This window comes from Schistocerca gregaria, chromosome 3, assembly GCF_023897955.1.
Source record: "Schistocerca gregaria isolate iqSchGreg1 chromosome 3, iqSchGreg1.2, whole genome shotgun sequence".
Lineage (NCBI taxonomy): Eukaryota > Metazoa > Arthropoda > Insecta > Orthoptera > Acrididae > Schistocerca > Schistocerca gregaria.
The window spans coordinates 737,203,659-737,224,455 of NC_064922.1; the positions used below are offsets into that span (position 1 = coordinate 737,203,659).

A 20,797-nucleotide genomic window follows, 5' to 3' on the forward strand; every position below is an offset into this window, starting at 1 on the left:
AGGCAAAGAGCTATGCACCTATTCAGCAAAGATTGGCTGATGGTAAAGCAAAAGGGGCTGTTATCTTATCCCATGTGTGTTGTGCCCATTACCAAGTGAGTTAGTGCTCTGGTGAGAGAAGCCCCCAATATCTGCTGCTTGTGGCATATAGATCTCTTTAAAACCATGGAGTGTGTTTTGTGTTCTGACAGGAGTGTCCTCTATTTTTGCTGGCTGCTAATTTGAGGTTTTAATGTGTTGTGAGAGTGGTTTGCTTGTACCTCAGTCCCCAGTCTCCCCCTTCAGCCCATTTAGATTTATGTTGATTGTTTAAAGCAAATCCTGACATGATATGTAGACAACTGATTTCTTCCCTTTTTCTTGTTCATGTTTAAGCTCTGTCTCTCATGGCATTGCCTTTGATAATTCATTAAACTCTGATCTTCATTAATTTCTTAGACAAGAGATCAGATGGCTATCTTTTTTTGCTGTGTACAGTAGTTTCAGATCTTGTAGGATGGGATTACTTTTATTTTGGTTTTCAGAAATTACAGCTCTCATTGTTTTAGTGTGATGTAATTCAAGAGGATTGTATTTATATTGTTCTTTTCAATCTCTCTCATCCCACAATATTTCAGAAATGGTTCTTGCACAGTGCATGAATCATTAAACTATAAACTTAACTCAGTTTCACATAATTTTGTTTGATAAATATTAGTATGTCATTTTACTCAGCTAGTTAAAGTTGTAGCGAATGAATAGCTAGCAATACAGGTCCGCAGATTATTAATCGAAGAATCTGCAGACAATTTTTAAAAAACTGACCACTCTTTGCACCTGCACTAGCATTTGGGAGTTATGAGTAATGTTGTATTTTTACTTATTTAATAAAACTGTAAAAAATGTGATATAGGTTATGTCTAAATAAAACTTTAGAGAGAAAAGTTCCAACTCCTGCAAGGAACTCCTGCACAGAGTAGTAGTAGTAGTAGTAGTAGTAGTAGTATTCCACAAGGATGCTATTCATTTTAGATTTCAGAGTTAAAGTATATTATTAATTCTTTTTCTGGTGGAAGTTTGTTGAAAATTAACCTGTTCAATAGTTTCAAAGAGTTACAAGCTCTGCACAGATGATGCCGCCATGAGAGATTGGCTATATTAGGGAACACTTAATCAGTAATGTATGCTGCCAAAACTCTTCTCTGAGTATGTAATTGGCAAAATGGGACTCCAAGCCCTGCATGCATTGTATGTGAAGAGGTGTGGGATGGGAAAAAATATACAGGCCAGAAAATAAGACATAAGAAACTAAAAGGGAGTGAAGAAAAATAGAAGAAATGCTGACCCCCCCCCCCCCCCCCCTCTCTCTCTCTCTCTCTCTCTCTCTCTCTCTCTCTCTCTCTCTCTCTCTCTCTCTGTGTGTGTGTGTGTGGGGTGTGTGTGTGTGTGTGTGTGTGTGTGTGTGTGTGTGTGTGTGTGTGTGTGTGTGTGTGTCAGACATGTCTAGAGATGATGCAGCATGTTGTTCTAGGCTATGACCTGAGGCTGTGAAAACACCACTCTCAACAAGGTGGAATTTCCACTTGTTGAGACATGCTCTGCAGATTGTGTCTGTACCTCAATCATCAATGTACAAGAAAGTTGATAATCCACTTTCTGATCAGCTATTTAGAAACTGGCAAAATACAACAAAACATTCCGCATCTAAACACACAAGTGCTGTGTGGGTTTAGAAGTGATAGATTCTAATATTATACATCATGGTTGAAACAAGTTGCTGCTATGCTTATTTAAGAGCCTTAATATATAACAAAGTGACTGGCATTTTATTTTAATTTATTTATTTTAAGTCAAGTGAGATCAAGAGCTCGGAAGCTTCTTGTGAGACGTTTCTGCGCTCCACAGATCAATCTAGTGTTGGTAGTTAGATTTCTGTTATTTTACATATTGCTCCACAATACCAAATGGTCACTTTTAATGTCTGTACAAAGCATTTGCTTGCCTTGATAAGAAAAGCTTAAGTTTTCTTTGAAACTGTTAATGTTTTAAATACCTGGTTTCAATCATTCTTAAATAAAGGAATGCAAAAAAAATGATGCTGAATAATTCAACAATTTAGGAAGCAGAGAAATCATGAATGGACTCCTCCTAGCTTGAATTTTAGATCAGTCCTATTCGTTATTCGTGTGAATGACCATCTATGCAACACCTAAATTATACTGCAGAGCAGTGGTGGGCAGGGTGTATGGGTGGAGGTGGGGGAGGGGGGGGGGGGGGGGGGAGGAGGAGGAGGTGGTGTGTGTGTGGGGGCGGGGAGGGGGGGGGGTGGCATGTAGAAAGCCTTGTTGTTGTTGTTGTTGTCTTCAGTCCTGAGACTGGTTTGATGCAGCTCTCCATGCTACTCTATCCTGTGCAAGCTGCTTCATCTCCCAGTACCTACTGCAACCTACATCCTTCTGAATCTGCTTAGTGTACTCATCTCTCGGTCTCCCTCTACGATTTTTACCCTCCACGCTGCCCTCCAATGCTAAATTTGTGATCCCTTGATGCCTCAAAACATGTCCTACCAACCGATCCCTTCTTCTAGTCAAGTTGTGCCACAAACTTCTCTTCTCCCCAATCCTATTCAATACCTCCTCATTAGTTACGTGATCTATCCACCTTATCTTCAGTATTCTTCTGTAGCACCACATTTCGAAAGCTTCTATTCTCTTCTTGTCCAAACTAGTTATCGTCCATGTTTCACTTCCATACATGGCTACACTCCAAACAAATACTTTCAGAAACGACTTCCTGATACATAAATCTATATTCGATGTTAACAAATTTCTCTTCTTCAGAAACGCTTTCCTTGCCATTGCCAGTCTACATTTTATATCCTCTCTACTTCGACCATCATCAGTTATTTTGCTCCCCAAATAGCAAAACTCCTTTACTACTTTAAGTGTCTCATTTCCTAATCTAATTCCCTCAGCATCACCCGATTTAATTTGACTACATTCCATTATCCTCGTTTTGCTTTTGTTAATGTTCATCTTATATCCTCCTTTCAAGACACTGTCCATTCCGTTCAACTGCTCTTCCAAGTCCTTTGCCGTCTCTGACAGAATTACAATGTCATCGGCGAACCTCAAAGTTTTTACTTCGTCTCCTTGAATTTTAATACCTACTCCAAATTTTTCTTTTGTTTCCTTTACTGCTTGCTCAATATACAGATTGAATAACATCGGGGAGAGGCTACAACCCTGTCTCACTCCTTTCCCAACCACTGCTTCCCTTTCATGCCCCTCGATTCTTATTACTGCCATCTGGTTTCTGTACAAATTATAAATAGCCTTTCGCTCCCTGTATTTTACCCCTGCCACCTTTAGAATTTGAAAAAGAGTATTCCAGTCAACATTGTCAAAAGCTTTCTCTAAGTCTACAAATGCTAGAAACGTAGGTTTGCCTTTTCTTAATCTTTCTTCTAAGATAAGTCGTAAGGTCAGTATTGCCTCACGTGTTCCAACATTTCGACGGAATCCAAACTGATCTTCCCCGAGGTCTGCATCTACCAGTTTTTCCATTCGTCTGTAAAGAATTCGCGTTAGTATTTTGCAGCCGTGGCTTATTAAACTGATAGTTCGGTAATTTTCACATCTGTCAGCACCTGCTTTCTTTGGGATTGGAATTATTATATTCTTCTTGAAGTCTGAGGGTATTTCGCCTGTCTCATACATCTTGCTCACCAGCTGGTAGAGTTTTGTCATGACTGGCTCTCCCAAGGCCGTCAGTAGTTCTAATGGAATGTTGTCTACTCCGGGGGCCTTGTTTCGACTCAGGTCTTTCAGTGCTCTGTCAAACTCTTCACGCAGTATCTTATCTCCCATTTCGTCTAGCAAACAATATTAACATAGACCCAAGTGTTTTCCACTATGTGACTGTTGGGAATCGCTGCTGTTCTATATCAGCATCAGAATGTTGGCCATCAAACAAGGAACATTACATTGTGGTTTAAACTGTCAGATATATTTGTTGGAGGGGCTTGCACAAAGCATACTACTTACTTCAACCCCATCAAAAATTTTTTTGGTGGACTTAAGTGTAGTTACACGGTAGACCTAAACACCAGCAACTAGTGTGTACCAAGCTTGTAGACCAATGTAAACAGATTCCAGTTCAGAGAATCAGAAATAAGGGACAAGCATCCCTCATAAATAAAACATAATAGTAAGTAAGAAATCCTAAATACTGTTGGTTAATGACTGCCATCTATGGAGTGAACAGCATTGCATGTCTGGAGATGTGTGACCACAACAGTAAATATTAATTGGAAATAAAGAACTTAGATAGACAGATATTCAGCGATAACAGGCCCTGCAGACCACACGCTGCTTCCACGAACTGCCTTCGTTCCTTCCTATTTTGTGCCTGGTTCCTCCAAGTGTCTTCAATTCCCAGGGCTGCTAGGTCCTTTGCCAAGTTGTCCATCCAGTGCTGCCTTGGTCGTCCAATTGGGCTTAGATTCACAAGATCAGTAAACGTCCTTGTGTCTCCAGTTGTGGTGATAAGGGACGTCACAAGTAAATGAATAAAAGCTGGAAATCTCACTTTAGGAGCTTTTCATTATATTAATAATTTCCCATTTTCATCTTACTGGGCTGATGTTAACACACACAAGACTGATTGTAAAACAAAGAAATGAAAGGTCCTCTGATACTCCAAAGCAGTGTCTAAAATATTTTACAAATGGTTGATGCACTATCGATGTGAAGACAAATACCTTTTACATTAGCTCATGGCATTTGATTTGGATTGCAGGCTCCAGTTTGCTGCTTACATCACTATAGTTGGAATTACCTGTTCTTAAACTCCTATTTCAATGTAGGCCAATATGAAAGTTACAAAAGCATTTATTTTTCTGGGGACTGTGGTCTCCCAGTTGTTTTGAATGGAAAATTCCAGTTGTTTCCATACACACTTTTGCTTTATCTTTCCATGTCAAATAATCTTGTCTATATACCTTTCTTTCAGGAACTGTCAGTGTAGAGCAATTTGGAAAGCAATTTAACATGAATTTCTTTATATAATTGAAAAAAATTATGTAAGTAGAAGCTGCTCTCTAGCTGTATATGTGAAACTACTTGTTACTAACACGTGGTACAATCAGAAACACAATATATAATGTAATGAGACCACCCCTTATTAAAATGAGGGTTGGCACTTTCTTCTGCCAACCACTGCAGTTTTCAGTGATTTGCATATATCTGAATACTTTTCATGAATTTCATCCTCTGCTTCACTTTGTACCACAGAAATGACTTATCCGTTGTAGGTTTTATTCAGTTAAAAGAAATAGATGAAGAGCCGTAGTCTGTATGCAACAGCAGCAAAACAAATTGAGTATATTTAAGTCATTTGGTTACAACAGTGACAAATTTCGTCAATTTGCAACCACTGAAATCACCCCAGCCAAGCATATGATGATTGTAGTTGGGGGTTTAACTGTTAATTGACCCACTTTTGTATTGGAAACAATCTATAGTAGTTTGTGATTGAGTTTTCCACGTCAGTTATATTCAGAGATGGTTTTACTTTACCTTGAAATTTTCTGAACTTTTACTTAAATCTGTCTTTGTGCTTATAACGCATTTTCTATGGTCAGATATTGCCGTGTTGCATTTCCTTCTTCTAAATAATTAAACTGAGTAGTCCTCCGCTCTCAGATGTTACTTTGTTTCTTTTATTCCTATATTTATTTCCTGTTATGTTATGCTTCAGCATCTGTTTCATGACCCTATTCAGTTAAGAGCTGAGAATTTATAATATATTCAGTATCATATTCTTCTTCTTCTTGTCAGGACATTGGCTTATAAAAAATACTTTGTTTTTTAGTTTCAATCTTTCAGTTCCCTATTTCTGGACTGTGATCTGATTAACATAATGAAATGGTGTCGTTGGTCACTCCTGATTTTTCCTGTCTGATTAAGGTTTTCTAATAAGTTGTTGTTAATAAGTTATGGGTGATAAGTTACACAGCATGCCACTTAATAAATTGCTAAAGCCTTTCTGTTTTTTATTTGAAATATTATTTTCTTGTTGATGTTGGTATGATCTTTACAAGTACAGAAATATGCTGCCTTACGGGAACGCTGCAATGACAGGGAGTATCACTGAATGTTGACCGGAACTGTCTGATGATTAGTCTTTCTTATGGCTTTGTTGTGTTTGGTCATTTGTCTTGTGTATGCTCTGTGCTATAATAAAAATGTTTTATATTGTATCTGAGTTGTGTGGTTGTTCATCGCTGTCATCACCTTTACCCTGTAGAACCACAGCCTCAATGCCAAAGAAATGAGACTGTTGATATTATTAACTGTTTAATGTGGGGTGTTTGTGCATCACAGTTGATTTTGGGTTGTGTTCTAATAGAGGGATATTCCATGAATAGCAGTTAATTCAGTGGCAGTATACTGAGAGTTTAATTTATAAGTGTTCTTGCAATGGAAGACAAAATAGCATAACTGATGCAAATCTTAATGGAAAATATTATCTAGAAATATATTGAGCAGTGAAAGGAACAAATGCACATGTGTGGTCTCAAATGTCTCCTACTTACCAAATATGTTCAGTTAGTGTTGGTTTTCTCCCAAGTACACAAATTTGCAGTATCGAAACCCAAACACAAATATTTGATACAGATCAAAAGAACTTGTCTGTACTAAATTATTCCTCCATCAACTCTGAGTTGATCAATCTTGTGCAAGTTACCACTGCTTAAGGGTACAATTCAAGGCAGGAAATCAGTACACACTAAAACATAATGACGAATAGTGTCTGAATGATGTGAACAATCTTGTTTCTTGTGTGTGGAGTTAATCGGTCTATGCATGACAGTACACTGTACCAATACGTTCCAAAAAGCCACACGGGACAGTACAATTTTTCAGGGGGTCCTCAGTTTCTATTGCTCACAGAGGCAAGGGGTCAAGTGTTTCGGATAGCTCTTGCCTAGCAACTATTTGGGTATCCATGAGAAGCTATCCTACAATTCTGGGTCAAGATTTAAACATTTCATACTTTCTCCAGTCCAGGCAAATTGAACAAATCAGTAGATTTTTTTGTACTAGTTGTGCCCTGGGACAGATCTTGGGCAGCTTACAAAAGGAAAATAAGTTCAAGGGCATTTCATGAGAGAACCTCAAAAATTGCACAAAGGACAACAAGCAAATGTTAGTAGAGATTCATGCCTCTGTGAAAATATCTATGCACGAAGCATACAAGAACTACCAGTGTCACACCTTAGCTAAAAATCTGGCAGAGTACCTGAGAAAATTGAGGTCCTATGTAAAGTCGCTAAGTGGGTCTAAAGCTTCCATTCAGTCCCTTGTTGACCAGTCTGGTGTCGCATTTGAAGATAGCAAAATGAAAGCCAAAGCTTTAAATTTCACATTCAAGATATCATTCACATAGGAGAATCAGAAAAAACTTACCGTCGTTTGACCATTGGACAGACTCCCATATGGATGACGTCATAATAAGCATACCTGAAGTAGAGAAACAACTGAAAGATTTGAAAGCAAGTAAATCACCAGGTCTGGGTAGGATCCCAATTTGGTTGTAGAAAGAGTACTCTGCAGCATTGACCCCTTACCTAGCTTGCATTTATCGTGAATCCTTCGCCCAGCACAAAGTCCCAAGCGCAGGGTAAAAGAACAGATCCAGAAAATTACAGACCAATATCCATAACTCCAGTTTGCTGCAGAATCCTTGAACATATTCTCAGCTCGAATATAATAAACTTTCTTTAGACTGAGAAGGTTATGTCCAGGAGTCAGCATGGTTTTAGAAAGCAGTGCTCATGCAATACTCAGCCTGCTCTTTTCTCACATGAGATACTGCGAACCATGGATGAAGGGCAACAGACCGATTCCATAGTTCTATCTTTTTGGAAAGCATTTGACATGGTGCCCCATTGCAGGTTGTTAGTGAAGGTACGAGCATATGGAATAAGTCCACAGATATGTGACTCAAAGACTTCTTAAGTAATAGAACCCAATATATTGTCCTTGATGGCAAATCATCATCAGAGACAAGGATGTCATCAGGAGTGGCCCAGGGAATTGTAATAGGACTGCTATTGTTCTCTATATACATAAATGATTTGGAAGACAGGGTGGGCAGTAATGTGCATTTGTTTGCTGATGGTGCTGTGGTGTACGGTAAAGATGTCAAAGTTGAGTGATTGTAGGAAGATACAAGACAACTTAGACAAAATGTCCAGTTAGTGTGATGAATGGCAACTGGCCCTAAATGTGGAAAAATGTAAGCTAATGTGCATAAGTAGGAAGATCAAACTTGTGATGTTGGAATATGGCATTAGTAGTGTACTTCTTGACACAGTCAAGTCCTTTAAATATCTGGGCATAACATTGAAAGCAATATTAAATGGAACGAACTTGCAAGAACTGTGGTAGGGGAGGCGAATTGTCGACGTAGGTATATGGGAGACTTTTAGGAAAGAGTGGTTCACCTGTGAAGGAGACCACATATAGATGCTGGTGAAACTCCCTCTTGAGTATTGCAAAAGTGTTTGGGATCCAAACCAGGTCGGATTGGACGAAGATGTCAAATTAATGCAGAGGTAGACTGCTAGATTTGTTACCAGTAGGGTCAAATCACATGTAAGTTTGCTTCAGGATCTCATATCGGAATCCCTGTAGGGAGGGTGATGTTCTTCTCAAGAAACACTATTGATAAAATTTAGAGAACCAGCATTTGAAGCTGACTACCAAAAGATTCTACTGCCGCCAACATACATTGCCCTTAAGGACCAAGAAAATAAGACATGAGAAATTAGGGCTCATACAGAGGCGCATATGCAATAGTTTTACCCTCTCACTATTTGCTAGTGGAACAGGAAAGAAAATGGCTAGTAATTGTACAGGGTTCCCTCCACCACACACCATATGGTGACTTGCAGAGTATCTGTGTAGTTGTACATGTAGATGTAGATAATTGGGTACAAACAATACCTATCGTAGGGATGACCACATTTATAATTCCTATGCATGGCAAATTGTAGTAATTTTAACCATATGCTCTTAATAAAATGATATCGGGGAACCTTGAAACTTGTTTTGGTATCATTATTCATTATCAAGAGCCAGAGGTTCAGAGTTACTGTACTTACGCAAAAAACTGCAAAAAACTGGTTGTTACCCATTTATGCACCATGGGCCACAATTATCTAAATAAATAACCATAGCAGATGGTTCAAATTTTAAATGTACATTCTTGAGTCATTCATCTAGGAATGCTATTTTCCTGTTTTCAAAAGTCTGTATCACTTACGAAGAATATATATAAAAACATGATTTTTGGGTACAGAAAGTACCATTTGTGCAGATGGCCACTAGTATGTTTTCAAAGTTACTGTACCTGTGCACGTAAACTCTGCACATAATATCTGGTCTAACAGGTAAGATGTAATTGAAGTTTTAATTGTCATAATGAACACATGGCGAGGTTTCTAGGGCCATCATAGGGGTTCTAATGTTGCCAAACTATGCTTTTAATAGAATTTTTCCATCAATAACTTTATGATGTGCTGTGTATGTATAAGGGGCACTTCAAGCATGTAGAAATATTCCTGAAGTGGTACTGCAGTGACCAAACAATTGGTTAGATGTTTCTTAACATGCCTGGAAAGAACTTAAAATGACCTCAAAAATTTCGTAAAACTGTAATGACTGCAAAATCAGTGAAATGTTTCTAATAACATTTTACTCTTTTAAGATGCAAATCATAAGCTGGGCATTTTTGACAAATCGTGATTGATGAGCGTAGTATGCAAAACATGTAAAGCAAATGGTGTAGTGTGAACATTTAATTTAAGAGTACTTATTTTTTTCTTACAAGTGTCAAAGTATACAAGAGTGGTGAAGTACATAAATAAGCTGTCAAAATTCTACTGACTTATTGATTTTGTTTTTTGTAAGCAACATACCCTGCTGCAGCGGGGAAAAGAAGGGAACTAGCAAAAAATTGCTCCTGTTGGAGAACAAAAAAGGTGAATCTGTTCCTCTTGAAAAGACTGACAGAAAAGTACACTAGATCGCGTGTTACCTTCCTTGCCAAAAATTTTTGCACGCATATTTGCCAGTTTTTGAGCTAAAGAGAGTAGCAGAGAGACAGTGATCGTGGGGGGAGGGGGGGGGGGGGGAGAGAGAGAGAGAAGAGAGAAGAGATGAGAGAGAGAGAGAGAGAGAGAGAGAGAGGAGATACTGATGATCAGTTAGTTAAAGAGAAAGAGAGATGAAGAGAGATAGGGGATATTGTGAAAATAAAAAAATATAGAAGAGTGGAGACCATAAATGGGGGGGGGGGGGGGGGGTTGGATCCTCCCACATTGGTGAACTATAACACTTAAGTATGGGCGTGGGGGGGCTGAATTTTGCACCAAAATTTTAAATATGTGGGGTGGGGGAAAGGATAAGTTTGACCCCCCCCCCCCCCAGAATTTGTGAGCTGCTGAAGTATGGAGGAAATTGTAGCATGGAGTGGAAAGACAAAGGGAAACTGTGTAACTGAGAGAGGAGACTGGGGCGGTGGGATTTACTGTAAGTCAATGAGAGAAAAAGGGAGACAGTGTGCTTCAACGAGAGACCGTGTAAAAAGGATTTCAAATTTACTTTATTAAAATAGTGCATATATTTTCAGATGCCACGATTTTTGGTGAGGAAGGTGGAATGAAGATTTGGACAGCTGGTTCCTCACTTTTCTGGCACTAGTCTTTTAAAGAGACATACTGACCTTTCTTGTGCTCCAACAGGAGCAATTTTCTGTAGTTCACAGACAATGGCAGTAAAAGTTAGGGGTAAGAAGTGTTACAGGCACAGTCAAAACATTGATATGGAAGAGAGAGCAAGAAGTACCTAAACAAACACCAAGTAACTCACATTTAAATGAGAGAAATGCTGACACACACACACAACACACACACACACACACACACACACACACAACAGAGAGAGAGAGAGAGAGAGAGAGAGAGAGAGAGAGAGAGAGAGAGAGAGAGAGAGAGAGAGAGAGAGAGAGAGCGGGGGGGGGGGGGGGGGAAGGGGGCATTGTTGCTATATCTCTCTGTTTTGTGAGGGTGCAAGCTGCTGCTTCATGTATTACAATAATAATTGTTTTATCTAGTAAGTTTGTTTAAATGATTATAGGCAGAAAATTGGTTCTGTAACTAACAATAAGTTTAGATTTTCTTTCTTAGATGTCAGCTCTCAACTCACCATTTGCCATGTGAAGATATGAAGCCAAATTGAAGCATATAGCGTAATAAACTTCTTTCCCTGTCTTCTCTGCACGATTCAAAGCAAACTGGATTGTGAAACTATTTTATCTGATGATTATAAGAATTATGTCATAAGCCATATTTATGATCTTATTTCACAAGTTAGTTAAAGCAAGGCAGAAGCTAGAATTTGTTGGGATAAGACTGAATAATTTTAATTTGGTTTACTTTTCAGGTCTAAATCATGCCCACAGTGTCGAACAAAAACCACGGAAAAAACATTCATAGAATATATTTCAATATTCCAAATGTTGATGAAAAATATGAAGATCCAAGTGTCCTGCACAATAAAATTGATGGTCTACATTTTCAGCTTCGTTTGAGAGATACAGATTTGAAAAATTCTGAAGAAAAAAATGTGAAATTGGTTAATCAGAACGTGATATTGAAGTAAGTTTACTATGTGTATATTATTTCCTCCAGTTTGTTTTGCTATTTTTATCAAATGGAGGTTCGGATAAACTTTACAAAGGGCTGTCCATTCTTGCACTTGATCATGGTGTAAAGATGATGATAGCATGTCTCCTTGGCAGATTGGTTACAACCAAGCTATTGCTGTTTACAGGAGTTTCTCCTGTTGATGCATATAAAGCACTTTTTTTAAATTCTGTGTGGAAATATTATGAATGATTTCTTCTCAAAGGCAGAAACTAAGTGTAGTGATAGATTGATGTGTATTGCAGATTGAAATCTAGGTTAGGTTGAGAGTTGGTGAAACTTAAATTTTAGGTAGTGGTGGCAGACTGGTATGTAACAGAAGTGGAGGTCAATGTTTGTTTGGAACACACACACACACACACACACACACACACACACACACACACACACACCTAGAAATACAGATGTGTGTATGAGATCTGTAGGGGACTCAGTGAAGGTAGCCTCCCAAATTCAGTCATGTTAAAAACACCTTATATTACAAATTTTTAGGAAATTCAGATATTTTTGAAAGTGGATGAGTAGTACCTGGATTGCTGTTTGTTATGTTTTTTTTTTTTTTAATCGAACTAATTAGGTGCTCGTGACTTTAAAGTTACACTGTTCTGAAATTTACTGTATTTATTTGTAACAGAGCTTGCCTACAGTATTCTTTAAATAAGACGTGATGATCACAATATATTAGCTACTGATTCATCTATAAATTAATACCATAAAAATTAATTTAAATTGTGAAAATACGTTCTACTCTCACTTAAGTCCCATCTGTGACAATTTATTGCCCCCCAATCTGTGATAATCTTCGATTATAACTTTTACAAGTAAATATTAATAAGTTGTACTATTTATTGATATTTAATCTTGTAGAGAATTGTGTTAACAATGTGGATTCAGTGTTCTCAAAACAAAATCAATGCAATAATCCACAGAATTCTTGTAGTGAAAAGTTGGTGGGCATTCAGTGCTGTGTCAGTTGCTGTCCCCCCCGCCCCCCCACCCCCCCCTTTTACGGCACTGCGTAGGATCCTACGGTCTTGGCGTGCATCCGTGCGTCGCTGGCGGTCCGGTCCCAGGTCGACGGGCACGTGCACCTTCCGCCGACCATTGGCGACTACATCGATGTACTGTGGAGACCTCACGCCCCACGTGTTGAGCAATTCGGCGGTACGTCCACCCGGCCTCCCGCATGCCTACTATACGCCCTCGCTCAAAGTCCGTCAACTGCACATACGGTTCACGTCCACACTGTCGCGGCATGCTACCAGTGTTAAAGATTTCGATGGAGCTCCGTATGCCACGGCAAACTGGCTGACACTGACGACGGCGGTGCACAAATGCTGCGCAGCTAGCGCCATTCGACGGCCAACACCGCGGTTCCTTGTGTGTCTGCTGTGCCGTGCGTGCGATCATTGCTTGTACAGCCCTTTCGCAGAGTCCGGAGCAAGTATGGTGGGTCTGACACACCGGTGTCAATGTGTTCTTTTTTCCATTTCCAGGAGTGTAAGAAGCAATTATATAAATGTGTGAAGAGTGAAAAATAATTAGCAAAATACCTTCACTGTAATAGACTATAATCCTATTAGATTGCACCTATTCCACAAAAAATTAAATTTAAACTCCTCTTACCGCCTTCATACTGAAGTACAGCTTTTGTACATAGTGGTAACCAGCCGACATGCAAATAAGGTGAAGGTCTTGGCAGGTATTTGCTAAAAAGCAATTGCCTCAGTGCCTAGTTCACAAAATAAGTATTGCATATCGTAACATTCCATTCTATGTCCCATCGTGCACTGCTTATGATTAGTAATGAAAAAGTTTTCACTTCATAATAGGCATACTCCATATCATTTCAGGTAGGCTAGGAAAATAGATTAGATTGATTGGATTCAGTTTTCGTACCATAGGCCAAAAAAATGAGATGATTCTTGTGGGTGTGGAACATCTCAGAAAATATAACATAAAAACATAAAAAATTTGAATATAATATTTACTACCATGATCATTTGTCAGGAGATAGTCGAAATAGGTGAACACAATGCGGTAAACTGGAAAAGCTAATGTTTACAAAATTAATTCACTGTCAGAATGAAACACTGTTATGCACTGTTAGTAAATTTATCATACACAAAATACCTAATCTTGACTGTTGTGACCAAGTGCTGTCAAAACAGAAGTCTAACAGATATTTTTACTTCAGCTGGCTTAACAGCCTCTGCTAAGATATTCATCTATGGAGTAGAAGGAGTTGCCGGTCAAAAAGTCTCTCAAATTCTGTTAAACTGTGCTTTACCTGAAACCAAGTTTTTAATGATTGCTGGCAATTTATTGAAAATGTATGTTCCTGAATATTTGACCTCTCTTTGGACCAAGATAAGTGATTTTAGGTCTTCATGTAGATTGTTCTTATTCCTAGTATTGATACTATGTATTGAGCTATTGGTTGGAAACAGAGATGCATTACTTGCAACAAATTTCATCAAGGAATAAATATACTGAGTTCGTTGAATTGGTTTCTACATGATGTTCTTGAATTTACGCCACAAATGATTCTTACCATATGATTTTGCACCCTAAAAATTTTTGCTTGGTTTGATGACCTGCACTAGAATGTGACCCCATATGACATAATAGAACGAAAGTAAGTTTAAAAGTTTTTTTTTATATATTTATGTCTCCTACATCTGACATCATTCTCGCGGCAAATACAGACTTGTTTAGGTGCTTAAGCAATTCTGTGGTATGCCCTTCCCAACTGAATTTATTATTGACTTGTAATCTCAGAACCCCCCCCCCCCCCCCCCACTTGAACCATGGACCTTGCTGTTGGTGGGGAGGCTTGCATGCCTCAGTGATGCTTCAGATAGCCATACTGTAGGTGCAACCATAACGGAGGGGTATCTGTTGAGAGGCCAGACAAATGTGTGGTTCCTGAAGAGGGGCAGCAGCCTTTTTCAGTAGTTTCAGGGGCAACAGTCTGGATGATTGATCTGGCCTTGTAACACTAACCAAAACGGCCTCGCTGTGCAGGTACTGCGAACAGCTGAAAGCAAGGGGAAACTATAGTCGTAATTTTTTCCGTGGGCATGCAGCTTTACTGTATGATTAAATGATGGCGTCCTCTTGGGTAAAATATTCCGAAGGTAAAATAGTTCCCCATTTGGATCTCCGGGCGGGGCTACTCAAGACAACGTAGTTATCAGGAGAAAGAAAACCGGTGTTCTACGGATCGGAGCGTGGAATGTCGGATCCCTTAATAGGGCACGTAGGTTAGAAAACTTAATAAGGGAAATGGATAGGTTGAAGTTGGATATAGTGGGAATTAGTGAAGTTTGGTGGCAGGAGGAACAAGACTTTTGGTCAGGTGAATACAGGGTTATAAATACAAAATCAAATAGGGCTAATGCAGGAGTAGGTTCAATAATGAATGGAAAAAAATAGAAGTGCGGGTAAGCTACCACCAACAGCATAGTGAACGCATTGTTGTGGCCAAGATAGACACGAAGCCCACACCTACTACAATAGTACAAATTTCTATGCCAACTAGCCCTGCAGATTACGAAGAAATTGATGAAATGTAAGATGAGATAAAAGAAATTATTCAGGTAGTGAAAGGAGACGAAAATTTAATAGTCACGGGTGACTGGAATTCGATAGTAGGAAAAGGGAGAGAAGGAAACATAGTAGGTGAATATACGTGACCGCTACGGTTGCAGGTTCAAATCCTGCCTTGGGTGTGCCCTATACATAGTTCTTCAGTCTGTCAGCCTGTACACACCCTTTCACTTCTGCAATGTGTTGTTCAATTTTTTCAGATGCTGGTGTGTTATTGCTTTCACTAACCATTTACCAAGTTCATCAGTGAAACTGTCAATGGCAACAGTTTTCTTAATTAGTTTATCTTCCTCCCATATCACATATGGAATATCTGCGGAGTTGTCTGCTACGTCCTCCAGGCCAAGTGCCTATAAAGACAGTCCTCCTGTTCCACGGCAATCACCACATTCTTGAAACAAATAAGTCTATCACTTTACATCACAGGCTACTAATGAATCCGAAAGCCTAACCAAGGTGTCATATGTCATGTGCCCCAGTAAGTTCTTCAAAGTTAGTACACAAAAGTTCAAAGTTCATGCAGTACATGCATAAACAGACATCTCTGGCTGGGTGCGGAACTACCTGCTTAGGGTGTAGTGCATGAAATTTTGATATTTCAATATATGAAGTCGTATAGTTGCTCTTATAAATTGCAAAAGTTTCTTTAATACTGATAATTGTGTACCTTTTCACTTTCACAACTCTTTGACCTTCAACTGCCGGCCGGTGTGGCCGAGCGGTTCTAGGCGCTTCATTCTGGAACCGCGCGACTGCTACAGTCACAGGTTCGAATCCTGCCTCGGGCATGGATGTGTGTGATGTTCTTAGGTTAGCTAGGTTAAGTAGTTCTTAGTTCTAGGGGACTGATGACCTCAGATGTCAAGTCCTATAGTGCTCAGGGCCATTTGAACCATCTGACCTTCACCTGTTACGGTTACAGTATCTTTTTTGTTGACACTCTGGAGAGAACAGTTATATTTATCTTGCAGGTAAAATGACTGCACTATTTGAACTTGAGCTGCTTCTACATGATGACCATAATAGGGATCTGATCTTCCAGAGACTCCAAACAGGCCTCACATTTCTTGATTTGTCTACCATGTACTTTGGTACTGGTGGAACGTGGTTCAAAATTGTTTTCCTTGGAAATGTCTCTGGAATAATAGATAAAACTTGAACCTTTTCACTGCAGGATGAATGATATTCAACAGCTGAATTGATATTTGTGAAAAATTTCTGGCAAGAGGTGCTTTTGTTCATTTTCTTCTGAAGACGGAATTTCTACTTTGAAGCATATGGTCATTGTTGCTGTAGTATATGCATCCATAGCTTTAGTAATTTCTCTGCACTTTCTTGATACATAGAGCTTATGACTCAACTTCACTGACCACAGGACTAACACCTACCTCTGTAGTTGACTGATTCAGAGTATTTAACTTTTCTTCTATTGATGCAAAATCTGCATCATCTCCACCATGGGAGGCCTCATCTTGTCCAGATACTATCATTGTTGCTGTTCAGTCAAAAAATTTAGAAGACAAAAGTTCATCACTGTAAGCATATTCACTTTGAAACAGAGTCTTCAAATGAGAACACTTATTTCCAACCTGAACAAAGTCTGTTTCTTTGTTTGTCTTGTACAGGGTGTCCCATTTATCTTGATCACTCTGAATAACTGTTTATCCAGATGCAAATTACAAAATGTCAAGCAAGTGTTCTTTAGCTGTCAGTGGGACATCAATCAGCATGACTGCCTTTGTTGTAGTTTTGTTTTTTTACAAAGATATGAACAGCAGTATGACTTTTTTAAATGACACCCTGTAGTTTTTATTCGGTAATTCATTTCCTCTCCTAAAGACCTATTCAAAAATGTATCACAGTGTACCATTCACTGAAACACAATGTTATTAATTACATAACACAACATAGACGTTGACACTCTCAGTGCTTAGTGCAGGTACTCGGCGTAAAGGAACACATCCATGTGCTGACGTTGACAGAGGTCAAATGTAAACATAAGTAAAATGCACACCCGTCATTCCATCGACCATCGTCAGTTGCAGAGTTGTGCGAGTAGAATGTACACCAGCGAAAAGAAGGTAGAAATGCTACTTATTTATGGGGAATGTACGTTAGCAGAGCAGTAATTGCAACACGTTTTCTTATGTACGGGTACATTTAGTACAGTTGTTTAGTCCTTTTAAATACTGTATTGTAGAGTAGGTATACAGTAACAGATGTCGTTCCTACAAACTGCATCAAAATAACATTTCTTTTGTTGTTGTTGTTGTTGTTGTTGAAGGTAGGCAAAATGCTATGCAGGCAGCAGAACTGTACGGGAGGTGATATCCTGACAAGAACCCACCTTCCTCACGGATGTTTTCTCGTCTTGTTGTGATGCTTCAGGAGATGGGATGTTTCAATCCACAACAATGCAATCGTCATTACACTCGCACAGACAAAGCTGCCAAAGTTACTGTTCTCACTTCTGTTGCTATGAATCCACGTGTGAGCACATGGCAGCTTGAACATGAGATTGGCATTCCTAAAACCAGTGTACATCGTATTCTTATACGTCATCGGTTCCGTCTTTACTATGTACACCTACATCAAGAATTGCATGAGAATGATTTCCATAATGGTGTACAGTTCTGTCAGTGTGCAAAGCAAATCCTCACCAACACGAACTTCTTCTCCAATGTTCTGTTTACCGATGGATGTTCGTTCCTTCTCAGACAAAGGACAGGTAAATACAAGGAACTTGAATTATTGGTCCAACAACAACTCACGATGGATTAGACAGGTGGAACATAAGTGTCAATGGAGAGTTAATGTCTGGTGTGGGATGCTTGGTACTACTATTATTGGCCCTTATTTCATCAATGGTAGTCTAAATGGCACAGCATATGCCAGCTTCCTCAGACTAATTCTACCTCCTATTCTGGATGAAGTGCCGCTAAGCTCCCTTCCGGCGTTGGATAAGCAGCTGCAGCAGCAAGTCGTATACTCCTAGCTCACTCATTTGTTACATAGTTTAATTCTTAATTTCTTTGCATGTTTTTGGGACTTGCATTGTTCAATTCATAAATTTCGGGCGTATTATAGTACTTGAGAGTTGTAGCTTCGCGTTTTTAGTACCTGAATAGTGCAAAATCGCGTAGTCTCCTTCCGCCGCCAAGCAGTGTGTCAGCAGTGCGCAAGTAGCAGCATTACTGCATTTACTAGGCACTCTTGTATTTAAATTTTGTGTCAAATTGTTTGTGCTCTCTGTAGATTAATTCAGACGTTCTTTGCACAACAGTTTTTAGCATGGATAGGGACTGCAACTGCTGTGTTCGGATGCAGGCTGAGTTGGCATCCCTTTGTTCCCAGCTTCAGGCAGTGTTGGCTTTGGTCACACAGCTTGAGGCTGTTGCCAATGGGCATCACTGTGGGGGTCCGGATGGGGGTTTTTCGGGGACGGCCAGCTCATCCCACGCATCCCCCGATCGGACTATAACTGTGGCTACCCGGGATACCGCCCACATTGTGGCTGATCCCTCACCTGTGGTAGAGTGGGAGGTCGTCTCGAGGTGTGGCAGGGGGCGAAAGACATTCCTGAGGGCTGAATGGAAGGCCTCTCCAGTTTGTCTGACGAACCGGTTTCAGGCTCTGTCTCCGGCTGATACTGATGTTCGGCCGGAGATGTCTGCTTGTTCTGTTCCAGAGGTTGCCTCTCAGTCTGCAAGATCCGGGCAGTCGTAGAGGGTGGGCTTCCTGGTAGTTGGGAGCTCCAATGTCGGGCACGTAATGGGGCCCCTTAGGTATATGGCAGCAAGAGAGGGGAAGAAAACCAATGTGCACTCAGTGTGCATACTGGGGGTAGTCATTCCAGATGTGGAAAGGGTCTTTCTGGTTGCCATGAAGGGTACAGGGTGCACCCATCTGCAGGTAGTCGCTCATGTCGGCACCAATGATATGTGTCGCTATGGTTCGGAGGAAATCCTCTCTGGCTTCCGGCGGCTATCTGATTTGGTGAAGACTGCCAGTCTCGCTAGCGGGATGAAAGCAGAGCTCACCATTTGCAGCATCGTTGACAGGACTGACTGCGGACCTTTGGAACAGAGCCGAGTGGAGGGTCTGAATCAGAGGCTGAGACGGTTCTGCGACTGTGTGGGCTGCAGATTCCTCGACTTGCGCCATAGGGTGGTGGGGTTTCAGGTTCCACTGGATAGGTCCCGAGTCCACTACACGGGTAGCAGGGGCTGTGTGGCGTGGACTGGGTGGTTTTTTAGGTTAGATGGCCTCGGGCAAGTACAGAAAGGGCAACAGCTTCAAAGGGTGCGGGGCAAAGTCAGGACATGTGGGGACCAAGCAGCAATCGGTATTGTAATTGTAAACTGTCGAAGCTGCATTGGTAAAGTACAGGAATTTCAAGCGCTGATAGAAAGTACCGAAGTTGAAATCGTTATAGTTACAGAAAGCTGGCTGAAGCCAGAGATAAATTCAGCCGAAATTTTTACAAAGGCACAGACGGTGTTTTAGAAAGGATAGATTGCATGCAACCGGTGGTGGCGTGTTTGTCGCTGTTAGTAGTAGATTATCCTGTAGTTAAGTAGAAGTGGATAGTTCCTGTGAAATATTATGGGCGGAGGTTACACTCAACAATCGAGCTAGGTTAATAATTGGCTCCTTTTACCGACCTCCCGACTCAGCCGCATTAGTGGCAGAACAGCTACGAGAAAATTTGGAATACATTTCACATAAATTTTCTCAGCATATTGTAGTCTTAGGTGGAGATTCCAATTTACCAGATATAGACTGGGATACTCAGATGTTTAGGACGGGTGGTAGGGACAGAGCATCGAGTGACATTATACTGAGTGTACTATCCGAAAATTACCTCAAGCGAATAAACAGAGAACTGACTCGTGGAGATAACATCTTGGACCTACCCATAACAAACAGACCCGAACCTTTCGACTCTGTAAGTGCAGAACAGGGAATCAGTGATCATAAGGCCGTTGCAGCATCCCTGAATATGGAAGTTAATAGGAATATAAAAAAAAAAGGAGGAAGAATAATAGAAGGCAGATTTCAGACTACCTAACAGATCAAAACGAAAATTTCTGTTCCAACACTGACAATGTTGAGTGTTCATGGTAAAAGTTCAAGGCGATCGTAAAATGCGTTTTAGACAGATACTTGCCATGTAAAACTGTGAGGGACGGGAAAAACCCACCGTGGTTCAACAGCAAAGTTAGGAAACTACTGCGGAAGCAAAGAGAGCTTCACTCCAAGTTTAAATGCAGCCAAAACTTTTCAGACAAACAAAACCTAAACGATGTCAAAGTTAGCGTAAGGAGGGCTATGCGTGAAGCGTTCAGTGAATTCGAAAGTAAAATTCTATGTACCGACTTGACAGAAAATCCTACAAAGTTCTGGTCTTACGCTAAATCAGCAAGTGGC

At 40.1% G+C, this 20,797-nt stretch overlaps 1 protein-coding gene across 1 annotated transcript in view; it reads left to right on the top strand.

Annotated features, from left to right (window-relative positions):
• Positions 1-20,797, top strand: part of LOC126353790 (E3 ubiquitin-protein ligase TRAIP) — a 199,064-nt gene that overhangs the window by 45,830 nt on the left and 132,437 nt on the right. The window contains 2 exon segments of the mRNA XM_050002879.1: positions 11,493-11,536; positions 11,539-11,707. Of these exon segments, the coding sequence (XP_049858836.1) occupies positions 11,493-11,536; positions 11,539-11,707 (213 nt within the window).